Source organism: Neospora caninum, chromosome XI (assembly GCF_000208865.1).
Source record: "Neospora caninum Liverpool complete genome, chromosome XI".
NCBI classification, from domain to species: domain Eukaryota; phylum Apicomplexa; class Conoidasida; order Eucoccidiorida; family Sarcocystidae; genus Neospora; species Neospora caninum.
Window position 1 is genome coordinate 2,003,167 of NC_018397.1, and position 24,691 is coordinate 2,027,857.

General features: G+C 54.6%; 3 protein-coding genes across 3 annotated transcripts; 1 reads left to right on the forward strand and 2 right to left on the reverse strand.

Annotated features, from left to right (window-relative positions):
* Positions 1-365: 365 nt before the first annotated feature.
* NCLIV_055510 (conserved hypothetical protein) lies at positions 366-6,414 on the reverse strand (the record flags this gene model as incomplete). Its single annotated transcript, XM_003885105.1, has 3 exons — positions 366-412; positions 924-1,799; positions 2,556-6,414. 3 exons carry the CDS (start codon positions 6,412-6,414, stop codon positions 366-368), a joined length of 4,782 nt encoding a protein of 1,593 aa, XP_003885154.1.
* Positions 6,415-8,246: 1,832 nt separating this feature from the next.
* NCLIV_055520 (conserved hypothetical protein) lies at positions 8,247-10,525 on the forward strand (the record flags this gene model as incomplete). Its single annotated transcript, XM_003885106.1, has 4 exons — positions 8,247-8,492; positions 8,831-9,213; positions 9,718-9,808; positions 10,448-10,525. The coding sequence occupies 4 exons, from the start codon at positions 8,247-8,249 to the stop codon at positions 10,523-10,525; spliced, it is 798 nt and encodes a 265-aa protein (XP_003885155.1).
* An 8,692-nt stretch (positions 10,526-19,217) lies between these two features.
* Positions 19,218-21,935, reverse strand: NCLIV_055530 (conserved hypothetical protein; the record flags this gene model as incomplete). Its single annotated transcript, XM_003885107.1, has 1 exon — positions 19,218-21,935. The coding sequence occupies one exon, from the start codon at positions 21,933-21,935 to the stop codon at positions 19,218-19,220; it is 2,718 nt and encodes a 905-aa protein (XP_003885156.1).
* Positions 21,936-24,691: the final 2,756 nt, after the last annotated feature.

Below are 24,691 nucleotides of genomic sequence, written 5' to 3' on the forward strand. Positions count from 1 at the left end.
GCATTGGTCCCTCGTGTAAAAAAGCGTATCTACGGCAACGAAAGACGCCGAACGTTAAGTTGTCGTCCTTTGGAATCGTGGACGGAAACGCGAGTTGTCGCTGGAACTACATCCCGTCTGCAGGGTTTTCCTTGAAAAAAGAGACGGGACGTGCGATGGTTGCGTTGCAGTGACGCCACGTTTCGCTGCCACTAGCGCGGCACCCTCGACACAAGAGAGAACCCCTGTCGCACAATGAGGCACACTGTCTCCTCTGGTGGATCGAGAAGACAGCTGGTGTCTCTCTCTCGCTTGGGTTTTGCCTCTTGGATTGGCGTTTCCAATTTCCGCTTCCTGCGCCTTGCCAGACTCGCGCTGGAGCCCGCCTACGACCTGGCGCTTAGAAACTCCTCGTCGAGCAGAGCAACGCAGTCTACGAAGGGGGGGAGACAGCAGCAACAAACGAGACATGAACGACGCGCGCCGGAGAGTGCATGGACAGGAGACCCGAAGAACAAGAAAAACGATAAACTATCTATACACACACCACGCAAAGCATATATATACAGATAAGGAGAGTACAGGTAGGGAACAGCGTAGATCTTTTCGACACTTTTCCTATATATATATATATATATATATATAAGTACAATCTACCATGCCTTGGTAGAAGAACCAGTCTAGTAGATGCTTTTCTGAGACTCTGAATTCGCACCGCAGACGTTTTCGGAGAAGCGGTTTCTTGCTGTGAGGGATCCTCGCATACAAAACTGCAAACCAAGTCGCGGCCTCGATGTATGGAGCCGCGCGTCCCGGGTTGTACATACACACAGCGCGCGCCAGTGGACGTGCGAGTCTGTCCCCGAAGCGGAAGACGTTCGTTTTCTGTCTAGAAAGTCTCTCGCTTTGTCTGAGCGATGCCTCTTTCCCTGCTGAGACCTTACCTCGAAGTTCAAGGGCTGCGAATCCGTGGTGTTCTTCGACCTGTCGAGCTGCCATGCCGAGTCGCCTCAAGACGGAGCGAAGGAAGTCTTCTCTCTCTGCCTTCTCTCCTCGTCTTTTCCGCGAAACAGGCTCGCCTCTCGATCTCCCCTTGCCTTCCTCTTCGTCCTCTTCCATCTCTGTCTCTTGTTCCTCTTTCTCGTCTCTGCGACTGGGGCAGTTAGACGCATCGCTTCCACGGCCTCCTGTGGCGCTCGCGTCGTCGCTGGACGCCTGCCTGCGCAGTCTCGCCACTTCCCGCGCCTTGGTCTCTTCTGTCCCCGTCCTTCTTCGCCTCGCATCTTGTCCCGAGTCTGCGGAATCCACGCCCTCGTCCAGCGGCCTCTCGCGCTTCCGCTCCTCTTCTTCCCACTCCGGCTCCTCTCGCCAGGCAGCCAGGGCACCCCGACGGAGAGCAGCCTCCGCGTGCCTCAAAACACACTGAGTGAGTTTTCTCCGCTCTTCCTGCCTCTCAGCTGATCCAACTCCTCCGCTCCCTGCCCCGGTGTCTCCGTGGCTCTCCAGATGCTTTCCCGCGCCTCCGAGGAGTCCAGTCTCCTTCCCGTCTTTGACCCCTGCCGGAGACAGAGACAACGCGCCAGCCGGCATCTTGTCGGCGGAAGAGGCGACCTGTGTGGGGTCGGAAGGTGCGCTCCAGCGCGCAGAAGGGCGCACCTCTCCGGAGGCGTTTTGGAAAACCGAAATGCATGCGCGGAGAGTTCGAAGCGGTAGGAGAGGGCCAGACGCCTCGAGCAGCGTTGCGGCGGCCTCCGAGGCGCGAAGCAGGCGCGGAAGCAGACGGCAGGTGCCTCGGCCGTCCGTGCCCAAGAACACGATCGCTGAAAACAAAAACGGAACAGCGGAGTTCGGCATCGTTTGCGCTTCGGAGTTTCCTCTTTGGTTCCGTTCCTTCCCTCTCTCCCGTCAGCGCCTAATCGACGCAGGCGGGATGGCTGTGCCGCCGGAAGCGTCACTGTGCAATCTAAGTCGATGCATTTGTCGCAGGTCCCCTTTCTGTCCTGGTGTATGTACGGCACAGATAGCGGATGGCCTCTGAGCCTTACGTTTCTACACGCACCCTCGAACGCCGCCCTCGTTCTCGGCTCCTCGAATCTCTTTCCACGCACGCTCTCGATTCTCGTCGGCATGCACTCGTAAACGAGCCGACTCGGGGCCCCAGGCAGCCGGGTCCAACAGACAAGAAGAGACGCGACTATTTTTTTGGGCGAGAAAAGGCCAGAGAGCAGAACAAGGCAGCACGGTCTTTCCTGTCTCTTCCCGGGAGTTGACCCCTTCAGAGGCTGCCTCTCCAGTTCCTCCGTATTTTCACTTCGAAGACTCACTCAGCGCTGACCACTCTACGCGGGTGTGCTCTACTCAAGTGTTTTTTGACCCATCGTTGTCTGAACTAGCGTAGCGTTCCTTCGAACACCTTTGCCTTGGCTTCTCGCTGGTGTTCCGCAGCGCGAAAAACGGGGGCGATTGCGCCTGCGTTATCCTGTTTCATGTTCTCTCAGAGACGCCAGATCGCATCTATGCCTTTTCCGATCCGTTGCGTCGTTGTCTTCTTCGCGAAATCATTTGCGCCGACTCACCGTTCATCAGAGCGCGAAGAAGAAAGTCCGGCCGTCTGCGAAGCATCGGCCCTAGGCCTCCCTCGATCACCCACCACAGTCTCTCGATGTGTCTCTCTGTGCTGCTCTCTCTGTCTCCGGCTCCCCGCCCGTTCAGATCTTCCGTCGAGTCTTCGCCCTCTTTCGCCGCTCGTCGGGCGCCTGCGGTCTCGGCTGCGCGCTCTTCCTGGCTGTCGTGCCCCACAGAGGCGCAGCAGCAGACGGCGAGGGCGGCGGCGAAGAGGAGAGAGGTCGTTGTGCCTCTGCTGCGTTCGTCTCCGCCTTTTCGCTGGCCGGGTTCCCCTCTAACTCTCCCGCTGCAAAACGCTGGCGACAGGAAGCCTCGAGCGACGTGTTGCGGACTGCAGAGATAGTGCTCGAGGAAGGACGCAAGTTCGACAGAGTGGCGAGACACAATGCATCCGGGCAGCCGGCTGCTGTCTCTCCAGCGGAGCGCGGAAGTGCAAAAGCGACACACGAGCTCCACAGCGATCCGCTCTTCATCGACTTCAGGTGTATGTACACCTCGGAGGGCCTCGCACACGCGATCCGGGCTCAGCAAATTCCTCACTTTCTCCATCACGCGCACGTCCGCCGCTGTGGACCCGTTTGCTGGAGGCGCGTCTCCATTTCCGCTCAAATGCTTCGTGCCTTCGGAAGCGTCTGGGATCGGGGACTTTCGGGAAAAAGCAGAGACCGGACTCTGGCACCCCAGCAAAGACGGAGAGGAAGGCGTTTCGCTGTGAGGGCGGGAGCGGAGGTACGACGCCCCTTCCCGAGTCCTCTTAAGTGTGGTGTCGATTCTTCGTTGGAGTGAAGCGGAGAGCCCGTTGAGGAGCTCGTTCCGACTTGCCGTCTGCCGATTTTGTTGGGCGATCGCTCGGTCAAACGCTATCTCGAGTAGCGCCTCTAGCAGGCTGTCCATACACCCCATCAAGGTGTCTGTACACCCCGGAGAGCCGTCGGCAAGATCTGCCGCCCCGCCGCCCTGCTGCGAGGAAACACATGGAGACGGAAGGTCGCAGCCATTCTCCTTAGAGGTGTCCTCACACGAGCGAGAAAAGCTGGGCGTCTTGTTCACTTTCGAATCTTGCTTCCCTCGGCTCTGGAGGCGACCTGGGCAAGCAAGAAAAGAGGCTGGAAGGCTCTGAAGCATCTCCAGCAGCATGAGCACCGAAGTGGCTCTCTCTGGCAGCCTGCGCTGTTCGACGATACGGCCTGTCTTTCGCTCGGGCGCACTCTCTTTTCCGCCTCCTTCGTTTCCTTCTTGCCCCTCTTGGTCTGTATCGCCTCCCGCGTTCTCGCCTTCGGGTGCTCGAGAGGGAGCCCCATGCTTCAAAGAGGAGATGGTACGGACGGCGTAGGGCAGCAAGCGCTTAGCGAGGAGTTCTCTCCGAGCCTCCTCGCTGGCAATCTCCAGCGCAGCGCCGAGGCACTGCAGAAGATGCAGCTGGGACAGCGAGGGCGCGAACTGGAGAAGGAGAGGAGAGAGAGAACGCGCCTCGGTGCCTCGAAGAACTTCGGCCTCTTCCTTGTCTCCTCTCTTCGTCCCCATCGTTTTCCCCTGAGAGCGAACGCCCGGTGGCGCGCAAGGAGCTCCGCCGTCTCCATGTACCTGGTCTCTCTGTTCGCCTTCCGTCTTGTTTCCTAGATCCTCGTTAGTCGCCAGTACACCCCACTGCGGGGCTCGTGTGGCCAGCAGGAAGAGACAGTCGAGAAGATGCATGGACGCCCTGCCTAGGAGAAAAACGCGACGCAGTTCTCGCGCGTTGACCCCTCTCTCTGCGTTCTTCTCCAGCGCGTGTGTCTCCTGTCCCGCCCTCCCAAGCGGGAGACCGCCTGCCTCGGACACCCTGAAAACACCCTGGTTTCCGTCTTCTCCAGGTCGGCTCGTGGCCGAGTCTCCTCGCTCCACAGACCCGCATGCGCCTCCCGTGGGAGGGTGCCCGCCCTTCCTCCAAGACTCTAAAGCGTCGACACACGGCGAACGAGCGGGGAGCGACAGGGAAAGGAAATGCGTCGAGAGTCCGATCTGCCTCCAAATGGAAAAGGCGAGAGCTTGCAAGGGCGGGTGGGGACTGGCCGTCCAGAAGAAGAGGCGCTGGAGAAGTGCCAAGGAAACCCGCCGCCCTTCTCTGTTTCTTTCGGATCCCCGTGCAACAAAAGGAATGGCAGACGCTTCTCTTCTCCCGCTCCTGCCGTCGGCGAGGCCTAGTCCGTCTTCCCCGGCGCAGAACTGACCGCAGACTCCCGCCCCTCTCCTTTCTCCGGGGGCGCCGTTTTCTTTTTCTTCGCACCAGCTGCTCGCCTCTCTCTCTCCCTTCCGCTCCAACCTTGCCTCGCTCTCGTGCGCGAGAAGCTCCAGAGCAGCCTGGAGAAGCCACGCGACGGTTTGGTGAAGAGGCAAAGAGCGAGAAGAGCAAACAGGGGAACCAGCGTGGCAGTCGAGAGGGTGAGAGAGCGCCCACTGTTGGAGTGTACGTACAGCACCGAGAACGGCTCTTCCTTGCGCGGACAAAATCGACTCGCAGTTGTGTTCTCCCCAACGTTCCCAGAGATTCGGGCCCCCGCGAGGGTCTGCCTCCGTCACCCTTTCGCCTCCCTTCCTCTCGCTGCCATCCTGCTCTGTCCCATTCTGTTTAAGCACGGTTCTCCGTCTCTCTGCCGTCGTTGCATGCGCAGCCACGTCACCGCTCGATTGTTCCGTGTCGCCTTCTCCCTCCTCACTGTTTCCACACTGTGGCTGTTTCAGCTTGTCGCGCTCTCTGGGCTCGTCCCGCGGTCGGCGAGCTCCAGTCGCTCGAGTTGCAGTCTGCAGAAAGGCAGGCACTTGAAAGAGAACCGAAAGGTAGAGCCAATCAGTCTGGTCCAGGCGCAGCCCTTGGTCTTTCCCGGCAGCGTGCAGGCCTCTTCGAAGCGCCTCTCTCTCGGTCGGCGTCGCCCGCGCGAGGAGTCCAACTAGCTGCGTGCGCAAGTGCGCGAGGGCGGCGAGATCGACCGCGTCTTTCTCTTCCGGGCTGACGGCGGATCCAGGCACATGCGCACAAGAGGAAGCAGCATAGGCGCCAGGAGTCTCTGGAAGCTCCAAATTCTCCGTGGATGCTTTTACGCCGGAGGCGACTGGACACGGAGAGGAAGAAGAGGCTTCGTTGAGTGGTGCATGGCGACGAGGTTCCCCTCCACCTGCCGACTCAAAAGCTGGAGACGCCGGAGCGACGTGACCAAGAAGAGAGGAAAACGAAGAAAGCGCGGGGGAGAAAGAAGATGAAAAGGAAGAGAGAGGAGAGGGAAACAGGAAACGGGTTGGTTCATCGTCTGACCTGTCGTTGTGTGGAGCGCCGTTGAAGCTCGACGACTCAAGTATTATCCACTCGCGTACTTGCTTGTGGAATGTTAGCGATCTGATGTGCGAGGAGACAGAGACGCAGCTGTCGAGTTCTCTGAGGGGACACCGCGGAGCAGCCGCGGTCGCATGCATCAAACTTTTGCTTGTCAAATCGCCGTGCCTCTCAGCAGACCCAGTAGCCCCGTTGGCGGCCTGAGTTTGTCGATTTCGCTTGAAGGAAATGGCATACGGTTCCTCGGCGCCTCTCTCGCGTAAGACGCCGCCTGCCTCGGGGCTGTGTGCACCCATATCGTCGCCAGGAAAACGTGAGGCGAGTCTGCGTCCGAGTTGGGAAGAAGGGGCTCGATAGCGCTGAGCATCCACGGCCAGAGAGTGGAAAGCGCCGTTTTCCCTCTGTGGAGCCACGCTCGTTTGATCCCGGCGAGGAGAGACTGGCGTCTGAGGCTCGATGCCGGGCACGGGTTCGGCCGCGCGCCAACTCGGGCAGCCGTTCATGACAGGGACGAAAATCTGGTCGAAACGCGTTTCGATTTCGCGGAGGTCAGACTGGCGGCGCTTGCAATGAGATGCAGCCCTGTCTCGGCCACGTATTTCCGGGCGAAACGCGGGAAAAGGCAGATTTTGCCGCGGAGACACGCACACTTGCGACTCACCGCCAGCGAGGCGGGCGGTGCGGTGTCTCACCAGGCGTTGGGGTGTCCGTACACCGGAGAAACACGAAATGGTGGAAAGAAGAGATTCGAAAATAGAGAAGCGAAAACGAAAACAGAAGCAGCAGGGCTTTGCTCTAAAGGACGAAAAACCTCGAGAGACTTTGGAAGATTGTCCCGGCGTGCCTGCCAGTGAAGCACGCTGCCAATGTCGACTCTTCCGCGCGTTTGGTTCCTCTCGTCCACATTTTCCACATTTCCCAGTCAGGAAAGGACCAGAAAGGCAGCAGGTCCAGTCACCGGAAAAACCGCCCGTGCTGTTTGTCGTTTCGCGTTTCCGCTGCCCCTTCCGTTTCGAACATGACGTGGAGGGGGGCATGCAGATGCACCGCGAAGAGACACGCCGCACGCTTTTCGCGGATTCGCGGGTCGCATGCAGCGGCCCGAATCCTGAAAATATTAAGCAGGCTGTTTGGTTGACTGGCACCAAGGCAGCATAAACCGCAGTGACCAGGCAAGTGATTTGCGTGTGTCTGCTCTCGAGGTTTTTCGTTGCGTCTTGCCGGTGCTTGCCTTTTCAGCCTTCCGTGCGTTTCGTGTCTTCAATTTCGCCGGTTTTCAGGGGAAACACAGAGAGACGGGCCAGGGGAACGCACCGAGAGACTCTTCGCGAAAAGCCCGGCGACCGAGGAGTCCTTTCAAAACGGCCTCTTTGACTGTTCAGCGAGCACTTTGAGACTCCCGAGGATCCAGACCGACCAGCGGCACTTCCTCGTCGGCGCTTTGATTGTCTGTGTTTGATCGTCGTGTCGCGTGGGTTGTCTGTTCGAAAGAAGAAGGCCGGCTCAGCGAAGACCACAGAAGAGTCTTCTCCCCCGCGGTTGCTCGAGACGGCCGACACCGCTGCAACGAAGTGCAGAAGAGATTGTCCAGCTTGTTCTTCGCTCTTGTCGTCGTTCTTCCCCAGCCTGTGTCTTTTCTTTTTCTCCTCGCTGGCCCCAAAGGCGCTGGGAGACTGGGAGGTTATATATCTCGCTTTCAGGGTTTCTCGGAATTCCTGGGCTGCAAATCTTCCTCGCTGTTTCTGTTTTGTCTCTGTTGTGTTGCTGTCTCCTGTCTGGTTCTGGTTGGCCGGTCTTTCTCGTTCTAAGTCTGCGTTGCTTTTCTCCGTTCCGTTTCGAACGAACGTTTGACGGGGTTCTCCCGCGGGCTCGATGCAGAGTCGCTCAATTTTCGCCTTCAAAGATTCGCCTTTAAACCTTCCCGTGCCCATCGGGCGCGCCAGCGACGAGTTTCTGCATGCGTAGACTCGCCAGTGCCTTGGTCGTACAGAAATTCTTCGTGCATCTTCCCCAGGCTTGCACCTGAAGCGGCCAGGCCTCCAAGCGCTTTCAATGCTGGCAGCAGTCTCAGAATCGCGTGCGGTCTAAGGACTCAAACTCCAGTCACAGACGTGCAAGTCACAGATCTCTCTCTTCCTCTCCTTTCTTCCCTTTCTTTCTGGTGTCTCTTGCCTCTTTTTTTTTCGCGTCCCGTTTGTGTAGTCCGTCGCCGGCCTCCCGCCAAAAAGAAGAACCTGCGTGGTCGTCTGTGTCTCTGCATTCCGCTGCCTTTGCCGTCTCTGGGCGTGTTTTACTGGCTCTTTCCGCTTTTCAACTCTCTTATTCCTCTGACAGCATGCGGGCCTTTCGCGAGGGCGCGATGGATGGGGCGGCCGGGTCCCCCAGCCGGGGCCGAGTTCCTGGGCGATTTCCGGAGTTAGACGGGCGCACCGACGGCAGCATTCGCGTCGAGGAGCGAAGTGACATGGGCGAGCGGTACCTCGTCGACATGACGACTGGAGAGAAAATCATCCCAGGATCACGCAGGCCAGACGGCACGTACAGAAAGGAAATCCGCGTCCGCGCAGGATACATCCCGCTGGTAAATAAAGCGGAATGTCATCCATATATATATATATATATACATATACATATACATTTACATCTATATATTGATATCTAGATCTGTCATGTAAGTAAGCGTGTGTGTGTGGATTTGGAGAGACAGTGATGGCGAGTTGACTCTGCTATATATATCTACATGCGTTCGAAGAAGAAGGCGGTCTGTCTCTTCTAAAATGCAGGAGGGTTGAGAGCGGAACTGCGACGCGAGCGTGGAGTGCGTGGAGTGTGTTGAGGTCGCGGTGGTGAGGGGGAAAGGGGACTTGCTTGTTTTCGTGAGGCGCGTGCGTCATTGCTTGCCTTTTCGTTGCGCAACAGGATGAACGCCGGACGTTCCAAACGCGACAGCAACTGTCTCGGAGCGAGCGGCAAGTGCCCGGAGCTGGAAGCATCCCAGGGTTGGCTGCCTCGACTTTCCCTCCCGGATACTCGCCGGCCGCGTCGTCGCCGGGTTTAAACGGCAAGCGCGGCGGAGGCGCTCCGGCGTCGACTCGCCAGAAAAACAAAGGCGAGGAAAAGGAGAGAGGCATCAAGTCTGCAGGGTCTAGCGCGAAGGAGAAACGCCCTGGAGGCTCTGACGCACACAAAGTAACCAGTGAAGCCGACGAACTCTGCCAAGGCATGCAGAATTTGAGCGTGGCAGGCGACCAGGAAGAGAAGGAAGCGCCGCAAGTGTCAGAAAGTGAAAGTCTAAAGAAACGGTGAGAAACCGCCTGTAGGCGGGGGAAAAGAAATCAGCGTCTCCATTGGAGACTCACTTCCAGGAAGTCATCCTACGCACATGTGAATGCAAACCCTTATTATGTATATATATATATATATATATATATATTCATGTATAGGTCTAAGTGCGAGCAAGAAGGAGAGACGGGAGAGCCATGTAGGGCTGCGTCCCAGCAGACATTGTGCATCTCTCCACTGGCGTTCTGGCTGTAGGTTGTGAGCGGCGGCAACTCTTGCGTCGGGGTTTCATTGGGGCTGTTCTTCTCTTGTCGTGCCGTGGCGGAGGACTCGGCGTTTGCATTCAAGGCGGGGACAACGGTTCGCGTTTTCCGCTGGCGCCCGCTTGACGCCGATGTTCTCTCCACGAGGTGCGCCGGAGTCACCTCTGTGGATCAAGGCATGCAGACTCTGTTGAAGGTCTTTGCGGCACAGAAACGCCGTCTTTGGTGCGTGGTGTTGTGGGCGTCTGGGTGGACGTGCAGAGTGAGGAACCTGAAGAAGAAGCTGAAGGAAATTGAGGCGCTCCAACAGAAAGTGGACGGCGGCCAGACTCTCGGCGCCGAACAGTCGAGTGTGAGTCCACAGCGCCCTTCCCGTATGTGTGTCGACTTGTGCGCACGCGTTCCGCTCCCGTGTGAAAAGGATAGAGATCTTGGTTCCGTCTCGAGCGTCACCGCGTTACGGAGGGGGAGCAATGACTGAGGCTGCGTATCCGATTGCTTCTTTTGCATATTCTGGCTTCAAATCTGCGGAGACAAACGACGCGTGCTCCGGTGTTTGTCTACAAAACACCTGGTCGACTGCGAAACACGAATACTGCGGAGCCAAAGAGTTTTCCTGGCAAATGCAGAGCTCTACGAGTAGTTGCCAGAGTTCTTATCGCGCCAAGAGCCAGTCTACCGGTTTTACAATTTGTGGTTTAAGAAGAATGTGTACACGAAATACTTATCGGTTCAAGGAGTACTGACTCTTCGGCCCTCTCTGTGGAACGCAAAGTGGGTGAAGTTATGGAAGAAGGGCGTCGTTCATCTGCGTGATTGGATCCTGGCATATGCGCGACATTGTACCTGGATGGGTGCAGGAATTCTGGGGTCTCCGTACGGATGTAGTTTTTTGCGCTTGCCCGTAATGCGCGCTCCCGAGGAGGTGGTGTTCCAGCAGCTCTCCCGGATAATGGCGTTGGAGGTAGTCGTGTTTCTGTGGTGTATGCAGAAGCTGCAGCGGAGGAAGGAGCTCGATGCAGAGGTGTCTGACCTAGAGCGTCGCCTGGCAGAATTGGAGAAAAATTAACAATTTCAGGCCTTCTTGTAGTCTCCATGTTTATCAGGAAACTCGACCTGAATTTGTGCCCGTGGGAACTGTTTGGTGAGGCTGCCAAGCGCACTTTTTCCCTTTCACTTTCCTGTTTGTTGGTCACTCAGAGGGCTGGGTGTACAGGGCTTGCGTGAATGTAGTGTTTGGGCGTACATCCCTTCGCGTCTGCGTACTGTTGCTCGTGTCCTAAACGAAGCTGCAGCAACGCATGAATTGACATGCTTTTCTCTGGCAATATCCCGTTACCACACTTCTCTCACATATTGGAGACTCTGCGGAGAAAAACCTCAGCCGTATGAAGCAAGGAAGCCGCCGCACAAAGAGGAGGAACACACTGAAAGTTACGTACGCTCCGTGATTCGCTTCCCAGAAAATCAAATGGGAGGCGATTTCCTTCGAAACGCGAGACGTCTGCATGAGGTATCGCTGCACCCCCTCATGCGAAACCGTTTGATATAGCAGTCACAGGAGGCTACAGGGTGGGCTGTTTGTCGAATCACAAAACAAGATCGCCCACGGTTTGCGTTTTTGACTGCTTCGACAAAACAGAAAAAGTGCAGACTCGTATCCCCGAGCCGGTTAGACGTGTTACTTCAGGAAAGTGACGGTACAGATAGGAAGCAACGGTTGAGAGCATTTTATTCACGCCTGTAGAGGAAAACTTCGCCTCCTTTCCATATATTAGCAGGTACCCTATACTCTGGCTTATTGGATTTTCCAAAATCCAGGCGCATCTAGAGAATTGGGAGAGGAGGTTTAGACTTTCTGGAAGCACACAAAAAACAAGGTGATTATGAAGTGGATTGTGTCCCAGGTGTACGCGAGATGTATGTTTTCGGAAGAAGCAGTCAGATTCCCCGTGTTTTTGTTCAGAGAGAATTATCATCCGCAAATCATTTGTAGGGAATGAATCAGATCATTGTACTGTCCGCTTTCTGTTTCATTCTCCTTATGCACGAACTTGACTCCGAGCCCCAGCGAAAGGGCAGATATCCACATCAATAGTGTTCGCAGCGTACAGTGTCATAAGTATGTTGGTCCTGAATAACACAACTCTGTGTTGGGCCAAAGCATTCAGTGCTCGAACATATTGTAGGGTCTTCGTAGTATGTTGCAGTTGTGAAGACATCGTGGGATAATGAAGAGCGAAAAAAAAATATGTTCTCTGTCTATAATATGGTAATCCGAGGAAGTGCTTGTCGATACGTTAGTTCCTGAGGCGCAAGCATTCATACTCTGGACGTTGTCCATCAATCTTGAGATCAACCGATGCCGCATCCCCCGGCGACCATTTACCGAACCAACACTTTCAGCATCAAACCGAAAGGTGAACCAGCTACCACACATTTCCGTGAAAGAAAACTGGAGCAAATTTGCAGAGACATCCAGCATCTGGAGGGTTGCGGAGATGTGAAACCACAAGAAAATGGCCAGGCGAATGCTGACGGGTAGAGAAGCGGAAGTATTCAATCTCCACACAACTAATGATTCAACAAAAATGGTTTCACATAACGCCGTGGGATACCATGCAATGGGTTCGCATTTGTTTGACCGCATATCCAGTGCATTTTATTCACCTATTGCTTCACACGACGAGCAAAACTGACAAGACATGTAAAGAAAAGGAATTGCTTTCCTTTCCCTTTTGACAGATGAAGAAAAAACCTGTTGCTTCTTTGTTTCAGCAAGAAAACGCGACTAGCAACATGACTGGAGAATAGGACCCATGTTTGTTGAAGGAGGGGCAATAAATGCATTTTTGGCGGCGCGGCGGGCGGCGAGACTTCTCTGCACTGCCTCTGTGCAAGACGCGGATGACCGCTGAGACCCAGTTTGGGGCCCTGGCCTCTGCGGGCATTCACGTTAAAACAGAAGAACAATAAATATGCTGAAGGTAAAGAATCGCTTTCTACAAAGGGTATCTCTGAAGCATTACATGATATCGATGTTGCCTTTCGTGATGAAGAAACCCTGTGTTTTCTGGTCTCGTCTGCCTGGAGCTTACTGTGCGCACAATCCAGTACGGTGTAGGGCGTTTGAAAAAAACTCAGTGACAACATAAACAGGGTGACATGCACCTGCATACGCTTCCAAATGTGTGCATATTTTGCAAGTCGTCTCTGCTTCCGATACTCTCACCGTGCGCGTCTCCTTCAACTGCAATATATCGCATGTGATACCGGAGGCTGTGTGTTTGGAAGAAATAAGAAGGCGATGTGTTTTGGAAAGAGGCACAAACCGTCTCTTGTCTCTAGACTAAAACCACGGGCCTATACGTGGCACGCTTTCTCCATCAGGAATAAAGTTTTAATGCCATTGTGTATCCATCCTGTCAAGAACGAGCGGCTCCCCCGATGATTTTGATCCCACGTCTTGTGTCTAGTAAAAAAAATTGCTTTGATCAAGATCACAGTCTGTCAACAATGTTTTCTCCGTGACCCCTCTCGGTAGACCAGTAGACAATGGGTTGACTAGAACCCTGTCACGTCACTTGTTGTGTCCTTTTCTCTCTTTGTGTGACTCACCAGATAATACAGATTATCACCAAGTGCTGTGTGAACTTCTGTGCAACAAGCGAGGTCGCCATTCGTGGGTTCACCCCTTAGCTCGCCAGAATCCTCTCCGCTCCACTCGGCGACGTAGCGGCCTTGTGCACCTCCGTCTTCCCTTCGTTGATTTCTATTGAAACGGGGGCTGCTGTCAGTCGAAGGGACTGCTGTCGTGTGTTTCTGGGCTCGTAACTCTCGAAATTTCGAGGCCACGGCTTCGTTCGTTGCGACGTACCCTGTCGGGTGGTAACTCCCGGTGGTCGGCCCACAACTCGCACGCCTTTGTTTCTCAGCCTTATAAACAAGAGCGACCGCACGGCAGGCTCTGTGACTCTGCTCGGTAAGTGGAAAGAATTGGCCTTCTGGTGGTCGCCGGCCTGGTATTCCAAAATAGAGGGAGGATGCGCTGCCCGGTGGAAAGGCCTCTCCCGGGTGACCGGGAGAGCGAAACCGCCTCGGAATACTTCCCTGATTAGTAGTTTGCTGCGGAACGGGTGTGCGGCGAACCTCAATCAATTTTTCGCGGGGAAGAACGCCGGTCTGTGTCCATCGGCCATCAGCGTCCAATTCCCAGGGTTGACGGCACGGAGTAGGGCGAGCAATGAAGCTGTAGTTCACGGCCGTTGATGAATCACATTCTCGGCGGGCGCAACAGGTTTCTTCGTCGCTTGACGAACTGTGGCCTGTAGTGGATGGGAAACAAGAAAACAAGGGGGAAGGTGAAACAAGCGAGAGGTCTCGAATAGGAAAAACGCATCGAGAAACAGGGCTGCCTCCACGTGTGAGCACGAAGGGAGAACGGACCGCAAAAAGACAGCCACACTCTGAATACAACAGGCAGATAATAGAGAGGAAACGGTGATCGAGAAAGAATATTAATTTAAATCTTCGAACACGACCAAATAACTTTTGAGAGAATCTATTTGTCAAGTACGCAGCAGACGGGTCAAGCATAAGAATACATCTGCTCGAGCCCTGCTGGTCGCCAGACTGCCCTAACAGGACGACGAATGTATGGTTGTATATTGGAGAACAGAATCAGGTTAGAAGTTCATTAGTGGCCTGTTGTTTAAAAAGACAAATAAAAAAATCCGGGTAATTGAGCCTACATCTACCGTAAGCATTCTGCGGTCTCTTGTTTCCTAATACCCTATACACGTGACTTAGCTCATGCATAGCCCTGGTGTCGGTGGTATGTCTCTGCTTGGCTGAAAAATGAGATATTATGAATTCTTTCGATTCTCCGGATCGTGGCTGCGTACGATCAGCGCTGTCAATATCAGGCGTGGTACATGAAACTTCAACTCGCTTCACTTCCTGAAACCGCGCGACGCAGCGTGCTTCCTCTCTGTTCTGTGGTTCCTCTTCAGGGCCCCCCATAGAGTCCGACGGATCTCTACATTTCTTATGATGCTGTGGTAGCATCCCTTGGAGTGTGTCCTTGACTAAGTTCGTTGTAGAGATGGGGAATCCTTCTTCTTCTGTCCGGTATTCCAGTACATGCAGCAATCCTGGGTTTGCTGAACGGCACTGTTCTCTCTTGCTATCTCTCGGAACCGATCCCAAAAAAGCCTGCGCGTGCCGTGTTTCTCTGCAAGAAATTGCTGCCTCTTGGCGACGACCAGGCATACGACAATTTCGGAACTTGCAAGAAGATAGATCCGTCTCCTGTGATGGTGGCTCAGAAGACAACTCCTCTTTTTCAGAACTGTTCACTCCTGCTTTTCGCCGACACGGTTTTCCCGACCCAGCGCGTGTAGGATCAGTATCGGCTGATGCTCCTGAGTGAGACTCAAGAGAAGGTGGAACTGAGGAGGCGCCTGCTTTTTTTGCGCTGGATGATGAACTCTGTGGCACTTTAAAACTATTCTCGTGCGACTCAGTTGCCTCTCCAACTCCGAAAGTAGAGCTCCCCCGCAAAGTAACATGTCTGTGCAGATTTTGCCCCCTTTCGTCCTTCCCGGATTGTGAAGCAGCGACCTGTCTAGACGGGTGCGTCCCAGTCGTTTCAGAATACGAAGGAACAGAGAGAGGAGAAGGGCGTTCGATCGCATCCTTTCGAGTCTCTTTGAATGGTATGCTCTGCTTGCACCCCATGTCTAACACACAACCATGGATATCAAGGCAGGAACAGCGGGCCGACAGAGAAGCAAAGTAGACTGCCAGAGTCTTTAGGTGAACAGGTAGATCGGTTTTCGGCGTGAAAGAAATTGGGCATTTTTGTTTCCTCAAAGCGACGAAGACGTAATCCTCTTCCTGAAGATACGTGGGCTGTCTTCCGAATTCGCAGAAGACCGTGTTTCTGTCAGACGATCGATAGGACAGTATATTGCAGCAGGGACAGGAACGAGTTGTTCATTCAGAAAAGGGGTAGACGGCGGAGAAAAGAAATTCAAAGAGACTTCAGTGAGCGAGCGACACTCTGCTGTAATCAATGTGCGAAAGCGGATCCCACTGGCAATGCTTTCCTCTGCCCGAAGACCTCCCGTTGTGGAAATATCAAATCGAGACATAATAACAACTGCAAGAACAGGTGGGGCTTTTCCTCACCGTAGACGTTTCGCTTGGGCACTAACACACGCCTGGAATAATCTCTAACACTCAGGCTAGAGAACTTGATCCGGCAGAACCTGGCAGTACACCTACTTCTGTCCGGTCTTATTTCTCCCATACTGCTGAGAAGAGTTAACGACATATAGAGATCCAAAGAAGTTCAAGGTGTGCAGGATCCTGGGTCTTGGCACACGACATTTTCCCGTTCGGACGTAACCATTTCCCCGAGGACACGTAATCTCCAAGCCCAAGAGGACACTGACATGTCAATATGCCCCATTCAACAGACGAATGTAAACAAAGCTGTGCAACTCAGCACAACGGCAACGTTGTGCAGTGTGGTGTCTTGCTAACAAGGGCCCTGAGGAAAAGTTGAGACGCTTTCGAAAAACTTCTCCAAACAGTTAAACGGAATTGAAAGTGAACATTCCTTCCGGCGCACGTGGGCACCGAGCGCATTCTGCTGTTGTTTCGCGGCAAGTTCCACGAAAAGTGAGTATTTTCGCGTACCGGGGGTTCCGCAGCATCCTGCCTTTCATGGGAAAATGTTCACAAGACAGGCAAATGTCAGAGGAAATGTCTGCATCCAAAATTCACTGGAACAGGGGAGTGTCCTCGGTACTCTGCTGTAGCTGGATGGGAAGTTGCCAAGTAAGCAAACAGGCCGAACCTCCGGACGCAACGTGGCCCCATGTATCGGATTGTCAGGTACCCCTCCCGAAACAACATATTAGGAGAAGAGTAACATCTTTAACAGAATATGGAATACCCAAAAGTACAAGAAAAGAGGCAGATTCTGTTTTTTACTGAGCACATCAACACGTTTGTCATCTTTTTGGTCTGCACACAACCGTCCTGGATCACAGGCGGCCTCCGATCCTCTGCGAAAGAAGGAATCCTTAAACAAAACGCTCGTTGCTTGAAAAGTATCGCGTACACGGGGAAGTCATACATGTCAAGCTTATACATCTTGCAGCGAATCCCCGGATATGTACCCGAGAAGCAATAAAGCCGACACAACCCGCCTAAAGCAGCACATTTCCGCGGTTTTCGACGCGATCTGTTTAGGATTAGCCTTTTGCTGCCGGTTGGTTGCATGCATTTCCATATACACTAATCTATACTCTGCGCGAGACCTAATGCAGCGCTTCCAGCTCGTAGTACGCGAGACTGAGGTGCCCGTTTACTCGTATACATTCCACTTTTGATGTTGATCACTACGAATATTTAGAAGGAATCTCCATTTCCGGGCTAGCAAGAAAGCATCCAGAAATGCCATCTGCCTGTAGTCTGTAAAAATCTTTAGTCGGATGTGGTAGGGCGACAACGTTACGCTTGGTGTTTTCCTTCTGGGGTTGGTTTTACTTTTGGTGCGCCTAGTGCGGCCATCACTGATACGGTCACCACGTCCTGGAGACGAATGTGTCTGTGCTCAACGAAGTGGCCTCCAGGAACCAGGAGGATGATGGCCTCTACGTTTACGGGATGTCAATCTATGCTTGAGTTGGAGCAAGGAACACCAGACATACGATGGGGTCCCTGACAGGAAAACCAACTACTCTGCTGTTGTACCAGGCATACGGGGAATTGTCTGCCCACTTTATTCTCCCTGTTTCCGCTCGCCTCGATCTCTCTCCCTCTCCAGGTAGTCTCATCCTATTCTGCCCGCGCTGGTATATTCTAAGCTATCGAGCGAGAAGCTGTTTTAGCTCCCTCAAAAGTGGACAGGACGCAAGAGAGCCACTGGTGCATACTTAGCGTGAATAACGAGTGACAATGTAGATATCACAACGGCTTGTATTTCAAAACCTCCGGGGAAATCAACAAAGTTAAGGCATCAAAGCAGATGAGAACTTCGGCGGTGGACTTGTAGACTAGCTGTTTGATTTGCCCCCTGGACTGACTGTCGCTCAGATGAAGCAGCCGACGTACACGGGACGGAAGGTGCGCAAATCGTCATAATCTGCTGCCACAATATGCCTGCCTCCTTGGAAAGCACGAAAACGCGCAGTTTTTAGCCGAACGATCCTTGTTGGTGGGCGTAGTAGTGTTTGGCCTTGTCGCCAGGTCTAGTTTTGCAGTTGCAGTTTGCGGTGCTCTACCTCTCCGACGGGTGTATACGAGATTAGCTTTGTGTTCGGTCGATGGGATCCTACGATCTTTACATGTGCGTGCGTGACACAGTAGCCGCCGAAACAAAATCCGTCAACTCCAAAGAGGCGCAGTCGTCAGGATCTGACTGATGCTGCAGCAATTTTAGATGCGGACGGCGTTTCTTACTGCATAAGCCGTCGGCCGTCTGACTACACTGTCATCCAGCTTCTCGAGTATGCTTCTATTCGGGATCGTTGCTGTCCTATTCACCACCCAGACTGCCTCCGGAGGCCCATTAGAAAACAATTCTTACGGCACCAGGAACGACCGTCAAATCGCAAGCGAAAGTCCAAGTTGCGCACAGAGTCGGTCATTGATCCTCTAGCAACTCTAGATCGATGCGCTGACACAGACCTGCCCCCATGACGCCCCCGTTTGACCGGGAGAGCCACTTGGAGGGGAAAAATAGAGACGGGGAGGGGGGGGGGGGGGGGAAAGACAACGAGCCTCTCAGTGAAACTCCCCACCAACTTTACTGCCATTTATGTAAACAATTCCATAAACAGTGCGGCGGTGGAAATTTGCACGCGTGCGCACATGAATCGAGACTGTACAGGATCCCCCGAAGCGCGCGACTGGGCGACTCCAGTAGCACGTTGACACAGTATATGATACCAATTAGAACAGTTCCCAGATTGAAGCCGATCTGCCCGACTGGCTGTGTCCTTGATGGGTATCGCAGTGAGTGTTGCTAGCTTTCAATTGCGCAGACTGTGTCAGGGGCCTCTCCAAAAAAAAGACATGCCCCCCCTGCCAGCTTTGTGCCACAGCTCATCGCTGAGGGGCGCCCGCACTTCTATCGAACCTGTTATACTTTAGTGTACTCAGGGGTTTCCAGCTCGTTAGCCTTCGGCAATGTACCTATCGTACTCGCCAGGCTCATGGAACTACGCAGACAAGCGCAGACGTGGTGACGACTTGTCTGTCATCGCGTTGGCAGGCCAAGAAAACGACTCCATGGATATTAGCAAAAATATCACTGTGTAAGCCCCGACTGGCAGGGCCCATCGAACCTAAATGGACAAACCGTCCAGCTGGAACGCGGGTTGCTGGCGCTTTGAAGGGGCCTTAGGTTCTTCCGGTATGCTGTCTTTCTCTCTGTAGAGGCGACATGAGACGCCGCATATCATCGCCGATAGCTCGAGCGTTATCCCAGAGAGAACGGTTTTCGTCCGTTCTCTCTTGTCGGCGGCCGTCACGGGTGCAATATCTGAAACCCCCGGCACTTCCGGGAGTGTTTCCTTGAGCGTCGGATCCTGCATTCCTTTTTTCAGCACAGCTTCATTCTCCGGCCTACTCCGTCCGCCCGACCTCGCTGTTAAAAAACCGTCTCCACCGGAATGGGCAGTGACAGTGATGTCTCGCTGGAGTTTTCTGACGCAATTTCAAAGGAGGCGACACTCCTGTCATCACTAGACAGCCCCGCTCCACGCCAGCGGGGGCCGTGTATCGTCAATCGTCTCGGTGTCCACTCCTTTACGTGGCGTGCGAGAAAACACTGGACTCTCCGTTCCTTCACGGGTTCTCGGCGCTGTACGTGCTTCTTCAGAGAATCGTCGCCGTTCTCTCTCTGTCTCGACTTCACGCTCCGCCGACGAACCAGCAAGCTGAAACTGCGGGGCGCGGCCAACACCTGGTGCCACACAACCACTCTCAGCTATTTGGCTGCCACACAGGCCATCGGGGAGCTCCATGACCTGCCGACCTGCTTGATCGATCTCTGACAGAGTGTATTGACAGCAAACAGCTGGGGGTGGTGGCTCCCGCTCTGTGGCATTCAAGGTGGTCACCGGAGACAGCTTCCAATGTGAGAGGAACCTTGAGAGTCGACTAGGACGGTTTTTGACTTGGCCTTTCGCCGGAGGTGCCGTTGTTCGCAGCTTACAGACCGCAGACCATTTCTTCCCTTTTCCCCTGTCGGGACAGGGCACCGAATCCTCTTGCTTCGAAACAGATTCGCTCCCAGAGAGTGTGCTCTCTGGGTTGCCCCGGCTGCTCACACTGCTGGAACAAGATGTAGGGGCAGTCGACACACCTGCTGGAGCAAGCGGAGTCGACACAGGAGGCGACACCAATAAACTAGGGTATTTCGATAGCTCTCCGTTCAATGTGGCCCACGATATCGGGCTTCCACCAGGCGCTGACCTGTGACGAAAAAACTGGCGTCTCAAATGCCGCGCACGAGCCTGTGGAAAAAGCGTCTCGGGTCTATCAAGCGGGTGATACAGACCTCTCGAAGTCCCGCCAGGAACTCCTGGACCCGATGGCAGCAACGCACTGTCCCCCCAGCCTGAGCCTGCCGCTCCTATAACCGCCCGAGGGACGGCGTGCGCCGAATAGTTCCCGTCGTTTTGGTCAAGTTGAGGCTCCAAAACGACTTGGGACAAAAAAGGCTCATCTTCTCCGAGCAGATCCAATAGAAGAGGAAGCGGCGAGAGGCCGCGCCTCCGCCGGGACAAACCCCCGCTCCGGCCTCGGCGGGTGACTGACGAAGGCGTCCCATCTTGACTGGTGTCGCTAGTTCTAGACATGCTTCGTGACGAGCGTCGGCTACTTTCCTCCCCTCCTGAGGACGACTGTCGTGAGAGCCTTCCCTCTTCTCTCCACGAGTCGTTTGCTGTCCGCAGCGCGTGACCATTCCCTCCCAAATGGCCGCCTGTTGCATGCGTTTCCGAGACCGGAGACGGCACGAATCCGGAAATCCACTGTCTGTTGCCCCCATCTTCTCCGTCTCGAGAACGAACTTTCTCAGGCGTGTCCAAAGAAAAGGTGACTTTCTTCGACATGCGCCGCACAAACCCTCGCAGGCCCGACGCCCGAGGCTGGCGCTGTCGCACGGCCACGCGCACTTCCAGCTGCTCCTCCGTCCAGCCTTGGAGTCGGCCGTCGTCAGTACTGGCTCGGCGCCACAGTGGGCGGCTCTGCTCGCTGAGAGCCGGCTGCATGCCACGCGAGGCGAGGACGCTCGCGGGCGGCAGCGCCATGATAACGTTATCGCCTTTCCATGTCCACTGGTGCGGGCATCCAGCACGGATCCTCCTCGCTCCAACGGTGTCAAAAGATGCTTTCACGAGGGGAGGCAATATTTCCGGCGACAACAGCTGTACACGTTGACTTGAGCTCAGGGGAGATTCTGCGCCCACAGACGCCTGATGCGCACACGCGCAGGATGATGAATTCCCACTACAACACCACATCCTGAAGGCGTCGTACGCTTGTGACCGGACAAGCGTCGGCTTCAGCTTCCTCCGCTCTAGCCACATAAAGAGATTCATGTGACCATGCTCCCTGCGGCAGTCCATTGCCTCAAGAGTCGGCGCTCCCGCCGTCACCGTAGACTCTTTCGCGGCTGCGGTGTACAGATTAATGATCGCGCGAGACGCCAAATCGACTGAGGCGGAAGAAAACGGCGCCGGCAGACAACCGGTGGACACCTCTCGCCCGCTTGACTTTCCTGCGGACTTCAGAGGCCAGTCACAAACGGATTCCTTCTTCAGCACGCGCGGGCTGGCACCTGAGGTGCACGTCGCCGAATCCTGTCTATTGGTGCATCCTGCCTCTGCCTCGGCGTCACTGTCATCTTCGTTCTCAACGGCGAATTTAGAGCCGCCCGGGGCCAAGGCGCCAGAGACAAGGCGCAAGGAAACCGTTGCGGAGCTGGATGTCGCACTTCGCCTGGGGAATGTCTCTGCCGGGGAAGACCTGCATCCAGGGGTATTCCGGCATGCGGGTCCCGAGAAGCCACCAACCCCGGCTCGCACCGGACACATCCCATCTTGTGTCCAGTCACGTGAATCAGGAGAATGGCGAGGGACCGCCGGGATTTGAAGCCCTCCTCGAGTCTGCGCCAGAGTAGATCCATGAGATCCAGAAGGCTCATAGGGCGCCTGGAGATTATGGCGCATTCTATCCGGAGGGGAAGGATTCAGGTGGCAGGGACGATTGACTGAAAGCAGTATCCCATCTTGTCGGTCATGGAGAGCAGGCATGCCGGACGAGCGTAGCGCCGAAATTCCCTCGAAAGCCAGGGCTTTTGTTGAATCACAACTTATCTCGCTTCTCGTAAAGCCCGTAACCCAGCTAGCGAGGCCGGCAACGGTGCCAGGCATATCTTCCGAAGCCCGTGGCATGTGGGAGCCTCCTGTGGAATCCAAGTGCAATATGCACTACTTCGTTCCCAGCGTAAATGTTTGCAAGGGACATGAAGAGCAAGTTGCGACTTTGTGGTACGACGTGAGAGCCTCTATAGTCGAAAGCGTCATTAAACACACATCAGTTTCTTCGCCAGTGCCCCAACCTGTCGATTTTTGGCACACTCTGTCCAGCAGTTTCTAACTCGGATACTGTTCATGAGACCAGGCTATGGGTTGAGCCATGGCCAAACCTCGGCGTTGTGGAATGACATACTGGACGAAGGAAGACCGACGGATGGATGAGAATCGGCAGGGAGCCACGATGTCCAGAAGTCAGAGAGACGATGAAACGGTTCTACTGCATGCGGGACTGGCGAGAAACCCCGATGAGCTACACTTTGAAGTGGCCAACAGCTGGAAGCGTAGGTACACCTGGGAGTGGACCCAACCCAATACGGTTGCCCCAATCACAACTCGCCTGGAGAGCGGACGGCAGGTGCATGCGGCCTGGATATTCTGCGTCTCGGCTGCAAGAGGAAAGCCGATGTGACTCGAGTTAAGGGCTTGTCTTTCCTCCGAAGAAAAGAGAGCAACGGAACACGCAAGTCTGACTCTCCCCGGACGTGGACCCCCACGATCCCGCGCTCCTTCGTCCCCGTGAAGAGCCGGTAGGCCGGCGTGAAGGAGAGACCCCACAGCTTTCACTCCGGCACAAAACTCCCGCAATATCCGTAGAACGGAAGTACGCCTGAAATAGTGGTTCGTTGCTAAAACAAACACGAAGCGGGGAAACCCTGCCTGACACCCAGGAGCCCGCGATGGGCAACCCGTTCCCCAACGGCAAAACCACAACCGTGCGGAGATGCAGGTGGCATGCGAGACAGGCTAGGACGATGTATTTCTTCGAATTCGACTCCAAAAAGAGGAGTTCAACACCCTGGCGAAACGAAGAACACACGTTTGCGTAGTTCGGAGAGTCAGCAGGGAGGAAAAGCGCGACGCTGCCACCAGCAGGTGAACGGGCAGGCGGTCCAGTCGGATGGACAGTATGGGCACGCTCGGCGGCGTCCCCGCGAGTTTCGTGTCAGGCGCCACCGGGATGGCCTCCGCACTGTGCATGTGGAAGACTCTCTGTGGCACACGGTTGCGTTGTTACTCAAGGCTATCGGCCAGTATAAAATGTTTCGGAACTTGCAAAAGGTTGACAGAAAATGCGGAGGAGCGCACATCGCGAAGCCGAAGGGAAAAAGGAACAGCCGCGCACGCACTGCCCCCGTCGTCGCCTCGAAGGACAATGTTTCCCGTCACTCAATTTCTTGAACCACACAAACAACAAAATGGGCCGCCAGCCTGTTGAACAATAATAACCGTTCACTGTCATCGCAGTAATCTTACGCCGTTGCGTATTCTATGATGAGTTCCGGATGATCATGGACAACAGAGGCTCCACAGGCATATCTCGGAGTACGTGTGTGTAGCGCCTATAGGAAAGTTGTGCCGAGGGGCAAAGACAGAGTCCGCAGATTTCTGTCATCGCTAAATTAGAAGACTGTGCCAGGATTATACGCCGAACAATCAGAATTTCCACGAACGCTTTTACTGTAGAAGAAGCGGCTGGAAATAGGAAGTATGCATTGGCCCATTGGCCAAGTAACCGCGTAAAGCTACAGAACTACACAAACAAGCCTAGAGTATTACAGCGATGTCGGGTTATCCCGTGCAGCAGTGCACGAATGACACGGTCCTCCGATCCGTTGGGAAGAAGAGGGATCGCACCCGCGAACAGCAGTATTTACGGCCTTCCACGTTGTCGAGAAAAGTTCACAAATAAACGCGACCACTGACGCGCCCCCGCTGCCACCGTCGGTTTTTAGTCTTGCTTCCTAGTCCTATATCTGACGGATGACCATCTTGCTCCTTTGTGTAAAAGGAAAAAACCCTATCGTTCTAGAACCTGAATTATGTTCCGTACCCTCTAAGAGATGGACCATCTTCACTGGATGCAACTGAGCTCGACCAGGCACACGGTCCGCATTTTCCTCCACCTATGAGGCGCTTCGTCCTCGTCTGACGGCAAAGAGAAAATACTCGGCGTCGCCGAACACCGGGCCGAGCATCCACTAGAGAACACTTGACTACCCAAACTACTGCCACTTCCGAAAATGAGACCAAGCAGCAACGCCAGCCGTTTGGAGCGGACCTCCTCGGAGGGAATATCACTGTTGCGAGGGAAATGGAGAGCTCTGTGCCGTCGAGGAGGGTCATTCACCTGCTGCTTTCTCGCATCCCCGGTAACCTGTCGCTGCTGCAAACATCTGTTCTGTGCTTTTCTGTGCCTTCGGCTAATTTGGCGGCAAACCGACGGAAAGCAATCGCGACGTTGTGACGCGTCCCAGGGCGTTCAAATTTCTTCGTTACTTGGCCGTAAAAACACAGATGCAGTCGAGTTCACAGACGCACCCACAAAAGTAAGGAGCTGGACGACAGCAACTGCAGTCACTGACGGGCAGCATCAGCCGTCTGCCTAGCCGCACGTCGCTGTGCCACTTGGACGCTGATTGGTTGCAACAGCGAAACCAAATCAGAATGACCATACCTATGCGCAGGAACCAGTGACTCCTGATTGGCGCTTTAGAGTTGCGAACACAAGTTGCGCTTTACTGGTTGCCGACCAAACACAAGAAAACCACCTGCCTCCCCAAGAAAATGGAAAGACTGTTGAAGTCTCAAAAGAACGGAAGATGCACTCGAGA